Source organism: Halichoeres trimaculatus, unplaced genomic scaffold, assembly GCF_033239565.1.
Source record: "Halichoeres trimaculatus isolate MK-OKI-2021-1 unplaced genomic scaffold, fHalTri1.1 fHalTri1_scaffold_13, whole genome shotgun sequence".
In the NCBI taxonomy this organism is placed as follows: Eukaryota; Metazoa; Chordata; class Actinopteri; order Labriformes; family Labridae; genus Halichoeres; species Halichoeres trimaculatus.
The window spans coordinates 13,862,304-13,878,699 of record NW_027437191.1 but is presented as its reverse complement, the minus strand read 5'-3'; the positions used below and the strand labels follow the sequence as shown (position 1 = coordinate 13,878,699).

At 39.8% G+C, this 16,396-nt stretch overlaps 1 protein-coding gene across 2 annotated transcripts; it reads left to right on the top strand.

Moving 5' to 3' along the window:
• Window positions 1-1,273: 1,273 nt before the first annotated feature.
• Window positions 1,274-16,020, top strand: LOC141801697 (glycerophosphocholine phosphodiesterase GPCPD1-like). Of its 2 annotated transcripts, none has more exons than XM_074684842.1 (21): window positions 1,274-1,378; window positions 3,149-3,291; window positions 3,518-3,600; window positions 4,272-4,362; window positions 4,509-4,593; window positions 6,156-6,231; window positions 7,092-7,133; window positions 7,406-7,529; window positions 7,745-7,982; window positions 10,169-10,331; window positions 10,460-10,589; window positions 10,747-10,801; window positions 10,884-10,976; window positions 11,153-11,230; window positions 11,624-11,663; window positions 11,898-11,956; window positions 12,092-12,157; window positions 12,281-12,417; window positions 12,512-12,647; window positions 13,016-13,176; window positions 15,753-16,020. In XM_074684842.1, exons 3-21 carry the CDS (start codon window positions 3,552-3,554, stop codon window positions 15,949-15,951), a joined length of 2,022 nt encoding a protein of 673 aa, XP_074540943.1. In that variant the 5' UTR covers window positions 1,274-1,378; window positions 3,149-3,291; window positions 3,518-3,551; the 3' UTR covers window positions 15,952-16,020. The 2 variants fall into 2 exon arrangements, with proteins under 2 accessions (XP_074540943.1, XP_074540944.1); XM_074684843.1 differs by lacking the exon at window positions 1,274-1,378 and adding an exon at window positions 2,922-2,984.
• The last annotated feature ends 376 nt before the right edge of the window (window positions 16,021-16,396 follow it).

Below are 16,396 nucleotides of genomic sequence, written 5' to 3'. Positions count from 1 at the left end.
TATGAACAGGGGACTTCATTGCTCAAAGTTTTAGCCATTTTTTCAAGCAAAACTCGTTCCTTATTCAAAGAGTTATCATTTCATCCTAAGACCTTCATGTACCAAAACAGACTATCAAGTGGTAAATAATTAAATACATGTTTTTAAAAGACTTATTTATCACACTGTCCCAAGTTTGAGTTATTTATGACTCGTTTAGTCATTAATTTATTACAGTACTAGGTAAAATAGGATTTATTGTATGGGTATGCTACTGGTCTTGAACAATGTCAAATAAATCCGAATACATTAAATAAGTACAATTGGGTGTAAAATAATATGGTATCAAAACCTCAGAGAACAGCTAAACGCGTGTGTGTTTGTGTGTGTGTACACTATTTTGGTCTCTGTTTATCAAAAAAAATTGCACAATTGTAGTTTCTTTAAGTTAAAAAGGTTACACAACAGATCATCAGCATTTAAAGCTTAAAAGTTTGTCTCCACAGACTACAAATAAAGATATAGGTACACTTTCAGTAGATTAAGAGCAGAGTTAACAAAATAGTTCGAATGTCAGTGTTTTTTTGTATGGTGTCCCACCTTCTAATTAGCAAAAAGCAAATCATAGGTGTCACACAGATTCCAAGAAAGGTGCATTCCGCCCCTGTCCATGGGATACTGATTACAAAATTACCAACCTGGTGAAGCACACCTGAGCAATAACTTTCCACCCCCATCAAACCTGTTGTAGCAGCTTGCTAGTTGGTGTCACTGTCAAATAAGTTTTAATAAACAACTTTAAATAAAAATGGGAAAAAATAGTCCGACGTCCATTATAGATGTCAGTCATTTGGACAACGCAGTCTCTAACTTCACAAAGCCAAGAGGAAGAAATAGCTTTTTCAAAAGGTCAGAAAAATGCCATTAGTTGGTTTTAGCCATCAGCTCTACATATAGAATGAGAGGGCTGCAGGTTTTTAGCAAGTTTGTGCTTATTGTAAAGGATCCCCTCATGTTTTGCAGCTAAATCTCAGACAAGTGAGCCCCGCAGAGGCTTGGTCACATGACCCCTGCCTTTCTAAGAAAACCAAACAGTGAAAACTTATCAGCTGTGTTGACTCACCGGCTGCGACCAACTTTGAATATGGAGTAAATTTACATTTCAGTTACGTCACTTAAACTTTCGTAGAAGGTGTTTATCTAGACTCATGGTCTGTCCTGTGAGTTCTGTGATTAATTAACAGCTTGTCTCACTGGTGTTTACGCTCAATGGTCAAGGATACAGTAGACGTGACGTCACGACAGGACCACCCTCTCTATTTAACGCCCCACGGCCGTGTCCTGTTCCAAACAACCATTTGTCTCGGAACATGTTTAAGTCAATCGATGTCTGCTGACGGTATGTTCACATTTGTTGTTACCTTGTCACTGTATGAGATAGGCCTACTTTTGCTTTGAGCTGAATACCCCAGAGCTACGTGGCTGCCTGTGGTAAACACAGGCGCGTGCTGTTGATGCCGCATTATGAACACATCGGAAACTCCTGTGTCGTGAGTTGGTAAAACAAAGAACTCGTTGGTTCTTACTACTTTATGATTTTCTAATTATTACCGAGTCGGTGCCACGCAACAACAAGCCCTGAACTAATACAGCGATTTCACTTACGGTCATTTAAATAATAAAAAGCGCTTACTTTTCTGAAGTAACAGTTATGAAAGTAAACCTGCTGTTGGCGATGTTTAAATTCACAAAGTATAGGTTTTTAATAATTTCTCCTTGTCGAGATAGGTTTGAAAGCTATCTTCGCAGAAAAAAAGATTTCGCAAAAAGGAGGGCAGCATCTTCTTTTGTCGACAGTTTATGTGGCTTGAACATTTACTCATCTGATAAAGGCGTTCTTTACTATGGTACTTGAATGCAACAAAGTAGTGCTCCACAGATCCGGAGCAGGCCGGTATGGACCTGGTATGAACCTGCTTCGTCAAGTAGTAATCATTGACCGCAACACAGCACTAAAAACGGAAATAGAACATTCAAAGTTAAAACTTAAAGAAAGAAAGAAAAAAAAAACCCCAAAACAAACAAACAACAACAAAAAAAAAAAACAAAAACAAAAAACACACGTTTAAACGGTTGGAGAACTGAAGAAAAGTTTTGCCTCATTTTCTCAAAGGACTGTTCGAACCAAAACCTTTAGCCTGTACAAGCCAAACAGCCAACACACTGTAAATCAAGGGGGCATTCAGCTGATCTACATCAATCTAAATTGTTTAAAGCATGTTTGCCTCAAAATGTTTCAAAACATATTTCGGTAGAATTTATGCCTGAACCAGCTTCCACATAACTTAATCTCCAATATTACTGATCCTTTTAAAGCTGTCTCTGGCATTGCTATAAAGTTAAAAAAAAGTTCCCTAGAACAGACCTGTAAATTTATTTTCTGGCATGTTTTTGGTGGGTTGGTTATTAAAACCTGACTGTCATCTCTATTGAAATCTAAAAAATAGTATACAGAATAAATACATAATAAAGTAAAATTAAGATATATATAACTATAATGTTAGTAAAACAATTTGAAATATGTTATTTTTGCTGTAGTTGTAGAGGCTGACATTGAGCCAAAAATTACAGTAGCTCAAAATAAAATTTTCTTTAGTTTAAATGAAAGGTTTTCAATGCTATTGCCGCAATGTACATGCACTCTGTCTTATCTGGGTTCTGAAAACCTGGTTTCTGTTACTTTGCTCTGCTAAATGTAAAATCTTGGTATGGCAGTTGAAGAAAATTTGACATAATTTACCTGAGCATGTCAAGTTATTTTATAAATTGATTTTTATAGTTTCTTTGCTTATCACAAAACTCTTAAATCATCTATTTCCTTCTTTTATTTTGCAGAATGTTCTCCAGTACTGGTTTTACTTTGAAAGGGAAATGCGGAAGTTGTATTTTTTCTCTCATTCACTTGATGGCTTTGTTTGTTGCTAACTGACGCTAAGCTAAAGCGGGTGAATTATCGTTTACTATTTTCTCTCAAACATTGTGTGTAATAGCTGAGTTAAATTGTGTTGATCGTAGCACCAGTGCGGTATGACCGGTGATATTTTTGTACTCCTGCGATTTGTTCTTCGTGAGGGTAAATCTCTCCGTCGTTCCGCTCTTTTACCAACAGGGCAGGGATGGGTGGCTTTGGGCTGACTGGTTTGCTTACAGTCAGACAGGTATCTACCTGCAGGATGAGAAGACCTGTTTTTCTCTGATCCATCACTCTGGGAGGCTGCAGAGAGCTGACGCACCACTGCCAACATCAAGAAGGTAATATTATTGTCGTGACTGGGGCTTTCTCTTCAGCTTTGAAATGGCTTAATTGCCTGTGTTGCTGCTAGACGTTGGGGTTTGCTGCTTTTCATGACCTTAAAATAACAGTTATAGGTACAACCCTTAGCCACACGTTTGTACAATACTGCTTATAACAATATGTTAATTAAAGAAGGTTTTGTGGTCAGCATTTAAACAGTTTATTCATGTTTTTGTCTCATAGTTTATAACTGGCCCAATCTCCGTCAGTGTCCACCATGGAGACCTGTCAGGTGACTTTGGCTGTGAGAGGAGAAACATCTCCAGGTATTTATAGTTGTAATCCTAAACCGTTTTACATCTAAAGTAAAGGACAGAACACTTTTCACGACAGGCTATTTAAAAATAGCAGTATAATATTTATAGCAATGTAATATTTTGTTTGTATTTATTTGTACAAAAGGACAGTGCATATAAATGAACATTTTAGTGCAGTATCCATGTAAACATGCCAAAGTTAGCCATAAGGCTAATTTGTGGGCTCTGGCAGGGATCATAACTACAGAAAAAAATACAAAATGCTGATAGAAATAACACACCCTTATAGCTTGTAAGTAAAACACAATAAGCCATAATCATGCCACCTCTATAAAACGTGCAATAAAAGCTTTTTAAGTGCTAATTTAGTGAGATACAGGGCTTCTTCTGAATAGGTGGCCTTATATTACCTGATCCTTCATTCCAATAGCCTGTATCACACAGGTAAACAAGCACACATTCAGACCAGTAAGACAAGTCCATACACACACACCCATTAATGTTTAGATAGACACACACATACATCCACACAGAACAGCTGACACAGAATAGTGACAACAGACGTGATTTGTCTTGAGCCATTTTCACATACAAATGTTGGAAACCCTCTAAAGCTTTTAGCAGATGTTCTTTTTCCCCTTCATGGATGAGTTCTTTAAGCTCAGTCTGGTCATTTCTAGGTGAGGTGATTGCTGTTGTTGGTAGCTGCAAAGCTCTGGGAAGTTGGAGCCATCAGAGAGCTGTGACCTTACACCCTGATGGGGACGATGGGTTGGTTATACTTTCATTGTAAAGTATCATGTGTATGAACCATGGTGTTAAAATGTAACAGGGTGCAGTGTTAATCAACTGCTATGCTTTCTTTTCGTTATTTTGCCTTCTTAAATTATTAACTTTGGTTTGTCATTCCCTGACAGGAGCACGTGGACTGCAACCATCACAGTTCCAAAAGGAGTCGAATCCCAGTATCGGTATTTTAAAGGATTCCTCCTGGAGTCAAAGGTGAGCAGATCCTTGATTACACTTAGAACTATTAACTTTAAAGTTCATAGTGCTTTGCTGAAAAACTCTTCTGATGGCCTTACAGGCTCTTCCACCTCTGGTTGTTTTTATAACTATCACTAGATGAAGAGTCACTGTTGAAGCATTGTCGATGTTGTGTTGTGTAATGTGATTTTATCAGGTGTCCTCTTTCAACTCATTTGCAGGAAGCAGAGAAACCAGATCTGTAATTCCTTTTCTGACTTTAATGTGTACTTGTGAACAAGAAATGTTATTACTGCAGTTCAAGCAAGGATCACGCCTAAGATTTGTGTGTCACCATCTCTTAATCTGGGTTTTATGGCATTAGAAACAGTCATGAGTCATTGAAAAGGCTCAGGTTGACTAAGCAGCACAGTGTCAGCTGGCCTTCGCTAATCCAAGCATTTAAACCTCTGCTAAGCCTGTCTGCATATAGATGAGCACAAACTGCTGTCAATATTGTCTCTTGTATGTATGTATGTTTTGTTTTTGTTTTCAGTCCAGTGCAGGCCCGTATTTCTGAGAGGCTGACCTGGCTTAACTCTGTTTGTAGTGTTAATTTGTGACCAACCTCACTTTATTCTATGGCTTGGCTTTCAGCACACACTACAGGGTTGAAGAAACACCAGTGTGCTGACTTATTTATGTGGTCTGAGTCAAACTGGAAATGTAGGAAATGGCAATTACTGATAAGCCTTGGAAACACTAGCAACAGAATAACCAGGTATCTCAACTTTGATCTTAATTATAGACTAAAGGCATTATTATTGTGTGAAACCAGTTTTGGGGAGAATTACTCACATGGTAGACTGTACATTTTGATTTTAAAGTTGGTGTAAAAACACATCTTTTCCTAGCTTAAGTGTCCATATTACACAAACGAGACCTTACAGGGGTGCTCAGAAGGCTGCTTTCTTACTTTGAGGGGCCAGTCTTTTCTACACCAAGGCATGTTATGTCGCTAGAAGTGTACCCATTGTGAAAATCAGGGCAGATATAGCACAAGAAAACAGACGTGATTTTGTCGGGCCTGATTAAGCCAACTCTGATATTCGCCTCATGTTGATTAAAAAAAAATGCAATAATTGTGCTTTGCATGTTGGAAAACATGCTCTAGTACATATTCACCCTTGATAAACCAGTAAAAGATGAAATTATCAGATGATGTCATATTTATGAAAAAGTTACATGCTTGATTTTCTGTTTTTTCCTTAGTGTAATCTTTTATAAAACCCTGATACCATCACTTTATAACTACTGAGGTAAAAATGAAATGTCACAGACATGTTTTGGTCAAAGCAAGTGTTAATTTTTAACACAGAAAAAACAGATTAATATTTCACTGAAGAATTGTTTTTTTTTCTTTTCCTAACAAATCCCCTTTTCAGATTTCATCCCATGCTGGCTGACAGCCCTACATGGGGATGGGTAACTGCCAGCACTAATTTCTCTCTCACACTCAGCTCCCAAGCCGGACTGAAACAGTAGTGCACTGTATCTCATGTGAAACCCTAACACTGTACCAAACATTGGAATTGCAGAATGCAGGTGGTCCCAGTCAAGTGATAATCAATATGTGGGAGACCCATCAGCAGCCTCGCACGATGAGCCCCACAGGTAGAGAACAACAGTAAAGAGATGAAATGCTGTGGGTGGGTTTGGTTTACTGTGTCATACTCCAACCCCCTCTGGACCCCCCTTTCCCTGCGCTGCACTTTATGTAACTGAACAGATGTTGAACTAGTAAAAAGGCTTAATGTGTCAGCTGCTGTCAAACCTGATGGTTGATTTATTTATCTATTTATTTGTTTTTAGTAAATATCAAAATTAAGCCCGTCCACCTGACTACAGTGTTTCCACCTCGAGCTCTCCTTTATGTACTGCTGGCCTCCGGAGCTCCCTGCTTGTTTTGGCTGTTTGCATGTTTCAGCACGTTAGAAGAGAAAAGAGATGACACTTTCTGGAATAAATTACAGAAACAAAGGAAACACTACAGAACAGGGTGTACGCAGTGTCCTCCATTGTTGTAGCTAAAACTCCATCATGGCAGCCTTACATAGAAAAATATAATATAGAATGAGCTGGATAGGATGAGCAGTTTCCAGGCTATCTGTATCCTGCTCCATGTCCTCTTTCAGCCCAGCCTGTCACCAAAAAGTTTTCTTTTAATTCCTCCCGTAATGCTTCCCGCATTAGAAAATCAAAATGTCACAAGTTAATAAATTGTTTAACATTAATGAATGTTTTATTCAAATTTGCTAAACTAACCTCAGTAACATGCTCAGAATATATTTAACTGCTTCACAAAGTTCAGGCAAATCAAATTCAGAGCAGTTTTTATAATTTTTCGGTCTTGTTTTCAAGAGTTGTAGCTCAGATTTGAAGTGTTTCTCTTGCTCTGGTTTGATTTGAACTGAACTATTATCCAGTTTAGATTCTTGCATCATGTTTTTAACACTCTTTTTCTTGCATTACAGCTCCCCACCAGAATATCTATGATGGACAATTTGGAATTCACAGTAAGTCAGATAAAATAAAATACACTACTGTGGTACTCTATACTTTACAGGTTGAAGCTCCAGGTTAACGTGTGTAAAAGTACTTTTGTAACTGATGCATGAGAACTATACACCATTCAGACACACATTGTCTTTACTTCCTCTTTTTTGAAGCTCTTTTATCCTGACAAAACAAACAGTCATGTCCTCCCTGCTTTTGTCTCCAGTCAGCAGTCATGGCGGACAAAGTGAACATACATTGTGCACTAATGCTTACTCTTTTTTCTTTGTAGACGGGCTGAGCTGTGTGGACTCTGGGTGGCTGACGTGTCAGACAGAGATTCGCCTGCGTCTGCACCACTCTAAGGTGTCCCCGGTGTCGATCACCAAGAAGAAATTCAAGAAGTCTCGCTTCAGGTAAGGGTGACACAGAGGTGGAAATCAACACCACTCAGGGAAAGCTGTGGATACACAAGACAGAACAAAATATAATGAAAGCAATATTATCAACTCATCTGACCTGTGACCTAAGCGCAGCAAAAACAAGAAGATGTATCACACACTCTGTATGAAAAGAAAGTAGGGCCGGCTTTTGTTGTGACTGTTTGTATTTTGTTTGCCTGTATCTACAGAATCAAGCTGACTTTAGAGGGCATTGAGGAGGAGGATGATGAGGATGAAGATCTCAGTCCAACATCATGGCACAAGATGACCACCACTCTGGAGATCAGTATGATCAGTCCCAATGGCTACAAATCCCGTCACTCACAGCCTGAGTGTGGATACGCTCTGGAGCCCTCTCAGTGGACTGAGTACAGCATCCACACCATGGACCCAGACAACCTGGAGCTCACCTTTGAATTCTTTGAGGTGATATTGGTAGAATAGTCCAGAAAATAACCAATATTTTAACAGATATGTTAAATTTTCTGATTCTTAGACCTGAGATTTGATCAGTATTTTATCACTATTATATATAACTAAGCCTGTACTAAAGGGTTATTTTGATTCAGCACTAAGGTGGCCAGGCCCAGAACATTAAAGTCATATTATCCTTTTTGATGATAGAATACACAGCCCAGAAGCCACTTTGATGTGAATTTATTGAAATGTATTTGTTTCACACTTAAATTGTGTCTTACTTGCAAGGAAGAAGGAACATGCATTTGTGGGATTGCATGTGGGTTGTACTCATGGAAATTTGCCAGATCTTCTCTGCCAAAGCCAAACAGTGTATTCTGCTGTTGCTGTTGAGTCATGTTTTGTGGATTGGATGTTTGAAGTCTAAAGACACTAGTTACGTTGGCAATTTAACAGTTCATTCATTTAACTAATAGGAACCATGTTGAAGAACCATACACAGCCACAAAACCTGGCAACTTGTCCTTATGCTATTGACCAGTTTGGTCACACACTGCTGTGCGATGGCATCCCATTCTTTAACCAGCATTTGATGGAAGTCAGTTTGGGCGTGGCTGTGTTAGGCACTCTGGCACAAACAGCACGCACAAACTGATCCCACAAGTATTTATTGAGGTTGAGGTCATGACTGCTGGCAGGCCATCCCATCCTCTTGATTCTCAAATTCTAGTCTCTGAGGCAGGGAGCGTTGTCATCTTATAGGATAGAGTTTGGTCCTAGACCATGAAGACATGGGATTGTCACTGGTTGCAGAATCCCATCTTTATATCTCCCCACCTTCAGTGATAACAAACCTTGTTTTCTTGTGAATTATTTCTCCTAATAATGCTACTACTTAGGTTTTGTGGAACACCAGTCCAAAGCTGTCCCACCACACTGGCCCTATCTAGTTCAGTCAAACATGGCATCATGATTCTTTAAGCACACACCTACTAAGCACAGTAGCAGGGCCCATGCTCACAGGTCCTGCCCAACAGATGCAAATCAAGTTGCACCTGTGGTTACCTGATGCTCAAAACAGGAGTCAATAGCAACAGCAGAATTGGCTGTTTAGAATATAGACTAGAATAGAATAGAATAGAACTTTATTGTAACTGTAACAAGTACAATGAAGTTAGAGCAGCAATCAAGAAAACAAAAGTAAGAAAGTGTATAGAAAGTGCAAAAAGGTCCATAAGAAAATAGATGATGACAGCTTGTCCATCATTCTCCAGTTCAGCCAGCCTCCACCTCCACAGGGTCCAGGACTGAGCTTCTTCAGTCATGCTCCATCTCTGTCTCCTAGATCTTGTCTGCTCACAGCAGGTGAAGCTCTTGGTGTCTGATGTTAGCTCCGTTCGCCATGTCTGTGAATAGCATGATGCTACACTGCCTTCTGGTATTCCCTCTGTTGCTGGGTTAGCACTGTTATCTCGTCCATCTTATCGGAGATAGATCTTACGTTCCCAATAATGATGGATGGAAGGACAGGTCCATGTCTTCACTTCTTAGCTCACACCTTAGAACCAGCACGTCGTCCTCACCTCCTTCTCCTCACCTTGTGGGAAGACATCAGGCCTTACACCAATTAGCATTGACATGCTACAGGCTGCTAACAGCTGAGTTCACATGTAAACAATGCAGCCATGGTTACATGTAGGACAAACACAGGAGCAAAAGTAGTCAAAATATCCCTGTAGCCACAAAAAGTTTGGTATCCATGACCAACAAATGAGCCATACAAAGTAATGATCCACTCCAAATACAAAGATTACGAAAAAGATACAAAAAATTTCAAGAAACGGACAAAAAAGAGAGAGCTGCTGCAAAAGGCAGCCATAGCCAACAGGGCGGCACCTAGCAACGGTTAGCAGAGAAGATTTGATAAATTTTTCTTGGGTGCAACTCACACACTCAGCTGTGCTTCTCAAATGCACGCTTCTGATAATTGTGGCACTGTTTAAAAAGGAAATAAACAGACTTTCCAATGCTATGAGATTTGTTGTAAAGAGTAACTTTTACAACAAAGAAGTAATTCACACAAATTGCCTTACTTTTTCTACTCTTTGGGTGGGTAGTAGATTATTGTGATTAAATAAGTAGGTGTGCTTACAACTGTACTGATTTAAATTTTTGTTTGTTGTGTTTGTCTGTAGGAGGATCTGGGCGAGCATGTCGTCCAGGGTGACGCTCAACCAGGACATGTGGGCACAGCTTGCCTCCTCTCCTCTTCATTTCTGGAGAGTGGTAAGGACACTGGAGTCTCCACACTTCCCATAATGGGTCGAAATTCCCGACAGACCATTGGAAAAGTCAGAGGTAAGTTTTTGTACAGAATGATTTAACAATGAAGTGTATTTATGTTTATATATGGCTGCAAAAGTTACCATTAAACCAGCTTTTCATCTCACACTATGCATGTAACTAAGTTTGTTTCTCTGTTCCAGTGGATTACCTGGTGATTCGGCCCATCCAGGGGCTGCAGTGTGACATGAGCTCCTCCTTTACAAAGTACTGGAAGAAAAGAAGTACTCTGAATGTGGGTCACAGGGGAGCTGGCAGCACCCATGCAGCTAAGTGAGTCCTGGTAACACTACTGAACGAACTCTGGTCAGAGTGCTTTGCATAGTGTGCATACCAAGAGCGGATGATTGAGAGCAAAACAATGTGTAGCATAAGGAGCAAGCAGCTCTGGCTATCCTGCAACAAACTTTCTCTTCCTTGTGCTCCACAGGCACCACAGAGTCAGGGAGAACACAATCGCCTCATTTAAAAGTGCTGCAAAGCATGTAAGTGAGGCACATGATCAAAATGCTGTTTAATGTTTATCTTCGCAATTATTCTGTACTTATGTCAATGTTGTTCCCCAAGGGCGCAGCCTACGTGGAGTTTGATGTTCACCTCTCCAAGGATTCTGTTCCAATTGTATACCATGACCTGACATGCTGCATATCCACCAGGAAGGTAAAAAACAAGAGTTGAACTTTGAGATGAACACGTGGAGTTGACCTGTAATGCAACCTGATGTGTTTTGATGTTTTCCATACAGAGATCTTTATTTCATCGATATACATGAAGAAATATTGTTTGTTAACAAAAATGCGAGGCGTCACTGAAAGCAGTTTATGTGATCCTTTTAGAAAAATGACAAGACATCTTTGGAACTTATTGAAGTGCCAGTCAAAGACCTGACCTTTGATCAGCTGCAGCTCCTGAAGGTAAATACCTGATGAAGTGTCCAGATGTGTACAAGTCTGTGGAAAGCAGATGGTGAACTTTGACCTATGATGTAGTGTAACCGAGTCAGACAGGAGACACAACAGGCTTACTGTGTCGTCAGTCATGTCGCAGCAGATTGCTGTGGATTCTTGTGTGGATACAGCTAATACACAAGGCAGATATAGAATGATTGTGTGATGTTACTTTTTAAAGAGAACACACCTATAATAGTCTTATACTCTTCATATTCAAGTGGTACAACAGAGCTGGTTATTTTATTAAGCTGAATTTAGGCAGTCAAATGTAGGGACTATACAAGTTATACAGTGTTGTAATACTGTCTTTAATTGACTGTGAAGAACATAATGTGTATGCTTTGTTTTGTTGCACAGCTGGCCCATGCTACTGCGATAAAAGATGACACAGACAAAGGTAGGCATCCAAGGTTTTTCTGTGTTTCCTCTATCCTTTGATAAACAACATGTTTTAAAGCTGTGCTGTCATTCTTCATGGCATGTAGTAAAGTGAAATGTAAGCAGATCAAAAGACTTTGATTAAGTTTTGATCAAAGACTTTGTGTACCTCAACAAATTGATGAACAAGTGAGTTAATGGATCAGAGGATCATTATGTCATCACTAACAGGCATCTGTTTGTTGTTGTTCAGATCTGGTGGATGATGAGGATGAAGTTGATGAGCATCAGCCATTCCCCTCACTCTCACAGGTGAATCACTTTAGATTTTTTTTCTCCTCTGTTTCAAAAGTTAACTTGACTTGTTTTTTTTGTCTTGTTTCTGTCCTCTCAAGTCTCAAGGTAAACTATAAAATAAACATCCTCTCTTACATATGTGTTCTCCAGATCTTCCAAGCTGTTCCTGAGCATGTGGGCTTTAACATCGAGCTGAAGTGGATCTCTCAGATGAAGGTGGGTCCACCAAGTCTACTGGATCATAACACCATCATTTGTTGAAGAATCAGGGTTTAACTGGTCTCTGGTTGAGGATGGAGTTTCATGTTATTTATTCTGTGTTTGCTCCTTTATTCACAGGATGGCTCATGGGACGGAAACCTGTCCTCTTACTTCAACATGAACACTTACCTCGACATCATCCTGTCCTGTGTGCTGCAGAAAGGCGGGAAGAGACGTATCGTCTTCTCCTGCTTTGACCCGGACATCTGCACCATGTGAGCACAGTAAATTACTGAGGATAGGGATTTTAAGATGTCAAAAGTGTGCTCTCCCACAGCGGCCAACATGGTGTCACTTGTTTCCTCACAGGGTGCGTCAGAAGCAGAACAAATACCCCATCCTCTTCCTGACTCAGGGAGTTTCAGTGAAGTATCCTGAACTGATGGACATCCGCTGCCAGACTACTCAGATTGCCATAAGTTTTGCCCAGAGTGAGAATATTCTGGTGAGTATTCCTTGATATTCTAGCCTGAATTTCAGAGCTTATCTTATCTGGATTACTGTCTAGTGACAGTGTAATACTGCTCTGACCTTCAGCAGACTTGAATAAGTCGGCCAGCACTCTCAGTCAGTCAAAACTGAAATCCTCACAACAAACAAGTCAGCGAGTAAAGCGCTGTGTCAGCTGTGACATCTGTAACAGTTTAAACAAATACAGAAACTAACCCCAGACAGCTTATGTTGCATAACCTTAAAAACGGATCTACATATAAAACAGACTTTCACACAACAAACTCTTCTTAGTTTTTAAAACAATATGAGAGTGAGTGGGTGAAACAAACTTTTAAAACAAATGTTTTCCTGCTTTTTCAGGGGATCAGTGCCCACACAGAGGAGCTGCTAAAGAGCCTCTCCCTCATCAGGGATGCTCAGTCCAAAGGCCTGGTGGTGTTCAGCTGGGGAGACGACAACAACGACCATGAGAACAGGAGGAAGCTGAGAGAGCAGGGAATTGATGGACTCATCTATGACAGGTGGGTTTAAACACAGAAGGCTCATCTATGGATATATGGTTTCTTAAACTCCAACTCTTGAAGACTAGAGCACAAAATATTATTTCACAGAGCTGCACAGATTAAACAATATTAGGGGTATTGTTCCTCTGTTGCCTCTATTCATTCACTTTCATGCTAATTCTGTGCTGATTCTCCTTGTTGTGTTTCCTGCTGTAATCTCTGCTCCATAACACCCCTCATTACAAACTTCACTGTCTGACCTCTGGTTTCAAGTTCAGTCTGTGTTCCCACAGTCGTCAAACCAGGCGCTCACTTTCTTACGCTTGATGTTGTTTGCTCTTATCATAGCACTAAATGTTTACGCAACAGTTTTTATCAGCACAGTCGTTCAGTGTTCATAGTTATATAATAAACCATTGGCAGCCATGCTGGACCACTTGGCACCTGATAAAGTGTTTGATTATTCGTAGAACATGTGAGCGCCAAAGCTGTTGCGTAAAGCTCCTGAGCCCCCGGCAGAATACGAGAGGCTCGTCAGGTCTTAGCAAAGCCGCATGGTCAGCATTGATCGCTTGGTCAGCTGTTTCACTTCTGTTTCCCCATACGATGACATTTGCTCCATATATATGTTCCACTTTTACTGAGCACTGCTGACTTTACATTTAAACTCGGCCTCTAAAGTTTCAGATTTAACTTCAGCAAACATCTCAAACCAGAATCTTTACCATCTCCAGGCTGTTGTTATAACTGTGCCTCTTTTTTACAGAATTTGTGAATCTTTGGTGCCAAATTTTGACCCAGGTTCTTCAGATTCCCGTAATGTTTCTATGGTTCCTGGCTGTGTTTTGCTTTTTTACTCACTTTATACCCCCCTGGCTGGATTTTGGTTTCCCCCCAAATTACTGCCTGAGAGCCCACGTTTTATGCATTAATAAGGAACACAACAGGAGTTCCTTGACAATGATGCAAGACGGTTGACTACTCATAAGGTCCCCTATTCTCACACTGAAGTGCTTTGTTTTCACCCCATTTCCTGTTTAATCTGTTTGGATTTTTCTAAAATCTTAGATTGTATTAAACACAGTCGCTTGATTGGTCAACTGCCATGTTAATCATTTTAAAAGCTAGTTCTTTCATCTCTCAGCTGGCTCACCTATTTATGACGATATTGTTTTCTTTGTTGAATGATTGAAAAGCATCATTGACTAATGTTTGGTTTGACACTTTTGCTTTTAAAAACAAAAAGGAACTAAACATGAACAGCTTGTTCAATGCATGAAGCAGTACTACTTGACATATTGGCGTCTGAATTAATTAATCCACAAACAATTTTTCATTTATGCATTTAAACTTCTGATTTGAAACCTTTTCATTGACACCTAACAGCACCAACCCACGCACAGCGTTTTTTTGTAAATGTGATGCGGGTGAACAGACTGGACTTTTCTCACCTCTTCCTGAAAGTACTCACTTCAGTACTTTTACTTATTCCCAACACTAATGTGTCAGACATCACAGCACATGTTTTTCAACTCCATTTTCTATGATTTGCTATGTTTGCAGACACTCGGCTTGTTCAGCGGTTTGTTTTATGAAAGGGGTGATTGCACTGGACGCTCTTTCCAAGCTTTAGCAGCTACAAGGCTTTAACAGCTGTTTCATGAAACTATAATCAGTATTTCTTTCTTGACCTAACTCCTAGATTTTACATATTCCATTACTTGATTTTTGATCAGTCTTGCTTTGAAATTGGGTTCATCACTCACATTATTTGGTCTTAATCAACCTAACCTCCTCCAGATGTGTGTCTAAGTCTGTGCAAAGGATTTACCTCAGTGATTGGTACTACTTTGCTCTAATCCCATCACTGGCTTGATCCCAAAACAAGCTCACCTTAGATCTTCAGTGGAGCCTCTGACTGAGAGCTATGGAGCTCAACATTTGATCATATTTACTTTACACACAATAGTTGAGATAAAACATGTGATAACGCATTATTTTCAATGAATCTACATCTATTCAATTTCTCATGGTCAAACAGCAACCAGCACAATCATACCCACTGCTGTTCACATTTATTGAGTGAAGCTACTCTATGGTAACGCCTCTGTACAAGTGAATTTAATGCTGATCAAGCTACTGCTGCTCATTCTTTTGCATCTTGACCAATGGATTTAACAACATGATTTTTTATATAAGATAACATTTCAACATATTCAAAGGCTATCTCTTAGTGTGGTGCAAAGTTATTTGTAAGGTCGTTCTAAAATCTATTGGTAAACTCTAAATTATATTGACTGAAAAAACGACTTCTTGCAAGAGTGAAATGTTTTGTCTGCTTGGATGAATACCTCTGATTCAACAGGACAATCCTTTGAGTGACTTTCTTAACCTGTGACATGTCACTGTGAAAAAAATCTTTTGTGTACGTTTCAAAACCGTCACTAATTTCTGCTACAGCAGAATATTTTTATATCATTAAAGCACTGCTGTGACTTTTGCACTTGTATGAAAGTTAGCATGTAGAGAAACTTGTGTTCATATTTCCAATGTTGCAACGTAACTAAAAGATGCCCACTTGCTTTCTCCTTCAGCATCTGTGAGGACCAAGGAGAGCAGCCAGACATCTTCCAGGTAGAGGAGCAACACTCCCTGCAGGAGGTTATTACAGAGGAGACCCTGAAGAGCTCCACCTGCTCTTGCTACTCCATCCCATGCTCCATGGCCCCCTGCATCGCCTCCAAGGCCCGAGCTGGCAGCGCTGAATCTGACTCTGGACTCAGCTCCTCATAAACATCCTTGCACTCCCACCTTTTAATGGACCATACAATCTCAAGTGGACAAAGGTGATGGAGTGGAAGGTGGACAGAAAAAACATGTATTGACAGAACAGTTCTGTGGATAGGAAACGTCATCCTCCCCGTACATTATCACAAGCCTCTGAAAGCAGCTCCACTTCTGTGTACACGGTTTAAATATATATATACTTTTTGTCTTGTTTCTTCACAAAAGTGATGAATCTATGCACACTGTGGAAATACAAGGTTGTTTTGCCAAACCATTAAGGCAGCCATGTACTTAAATATCCTCTTCTTTGTCATGGACATTGGGAAGTTTGTAATTTGAACAGGCTTTAAAACGTGATCCAAAATACTGGACACATGCTACAGTGGCAGATGATATTCATATTTATTTTGCCAGTATCTTGCAATGCTTGACGATGTAAGTGCTCAGATAT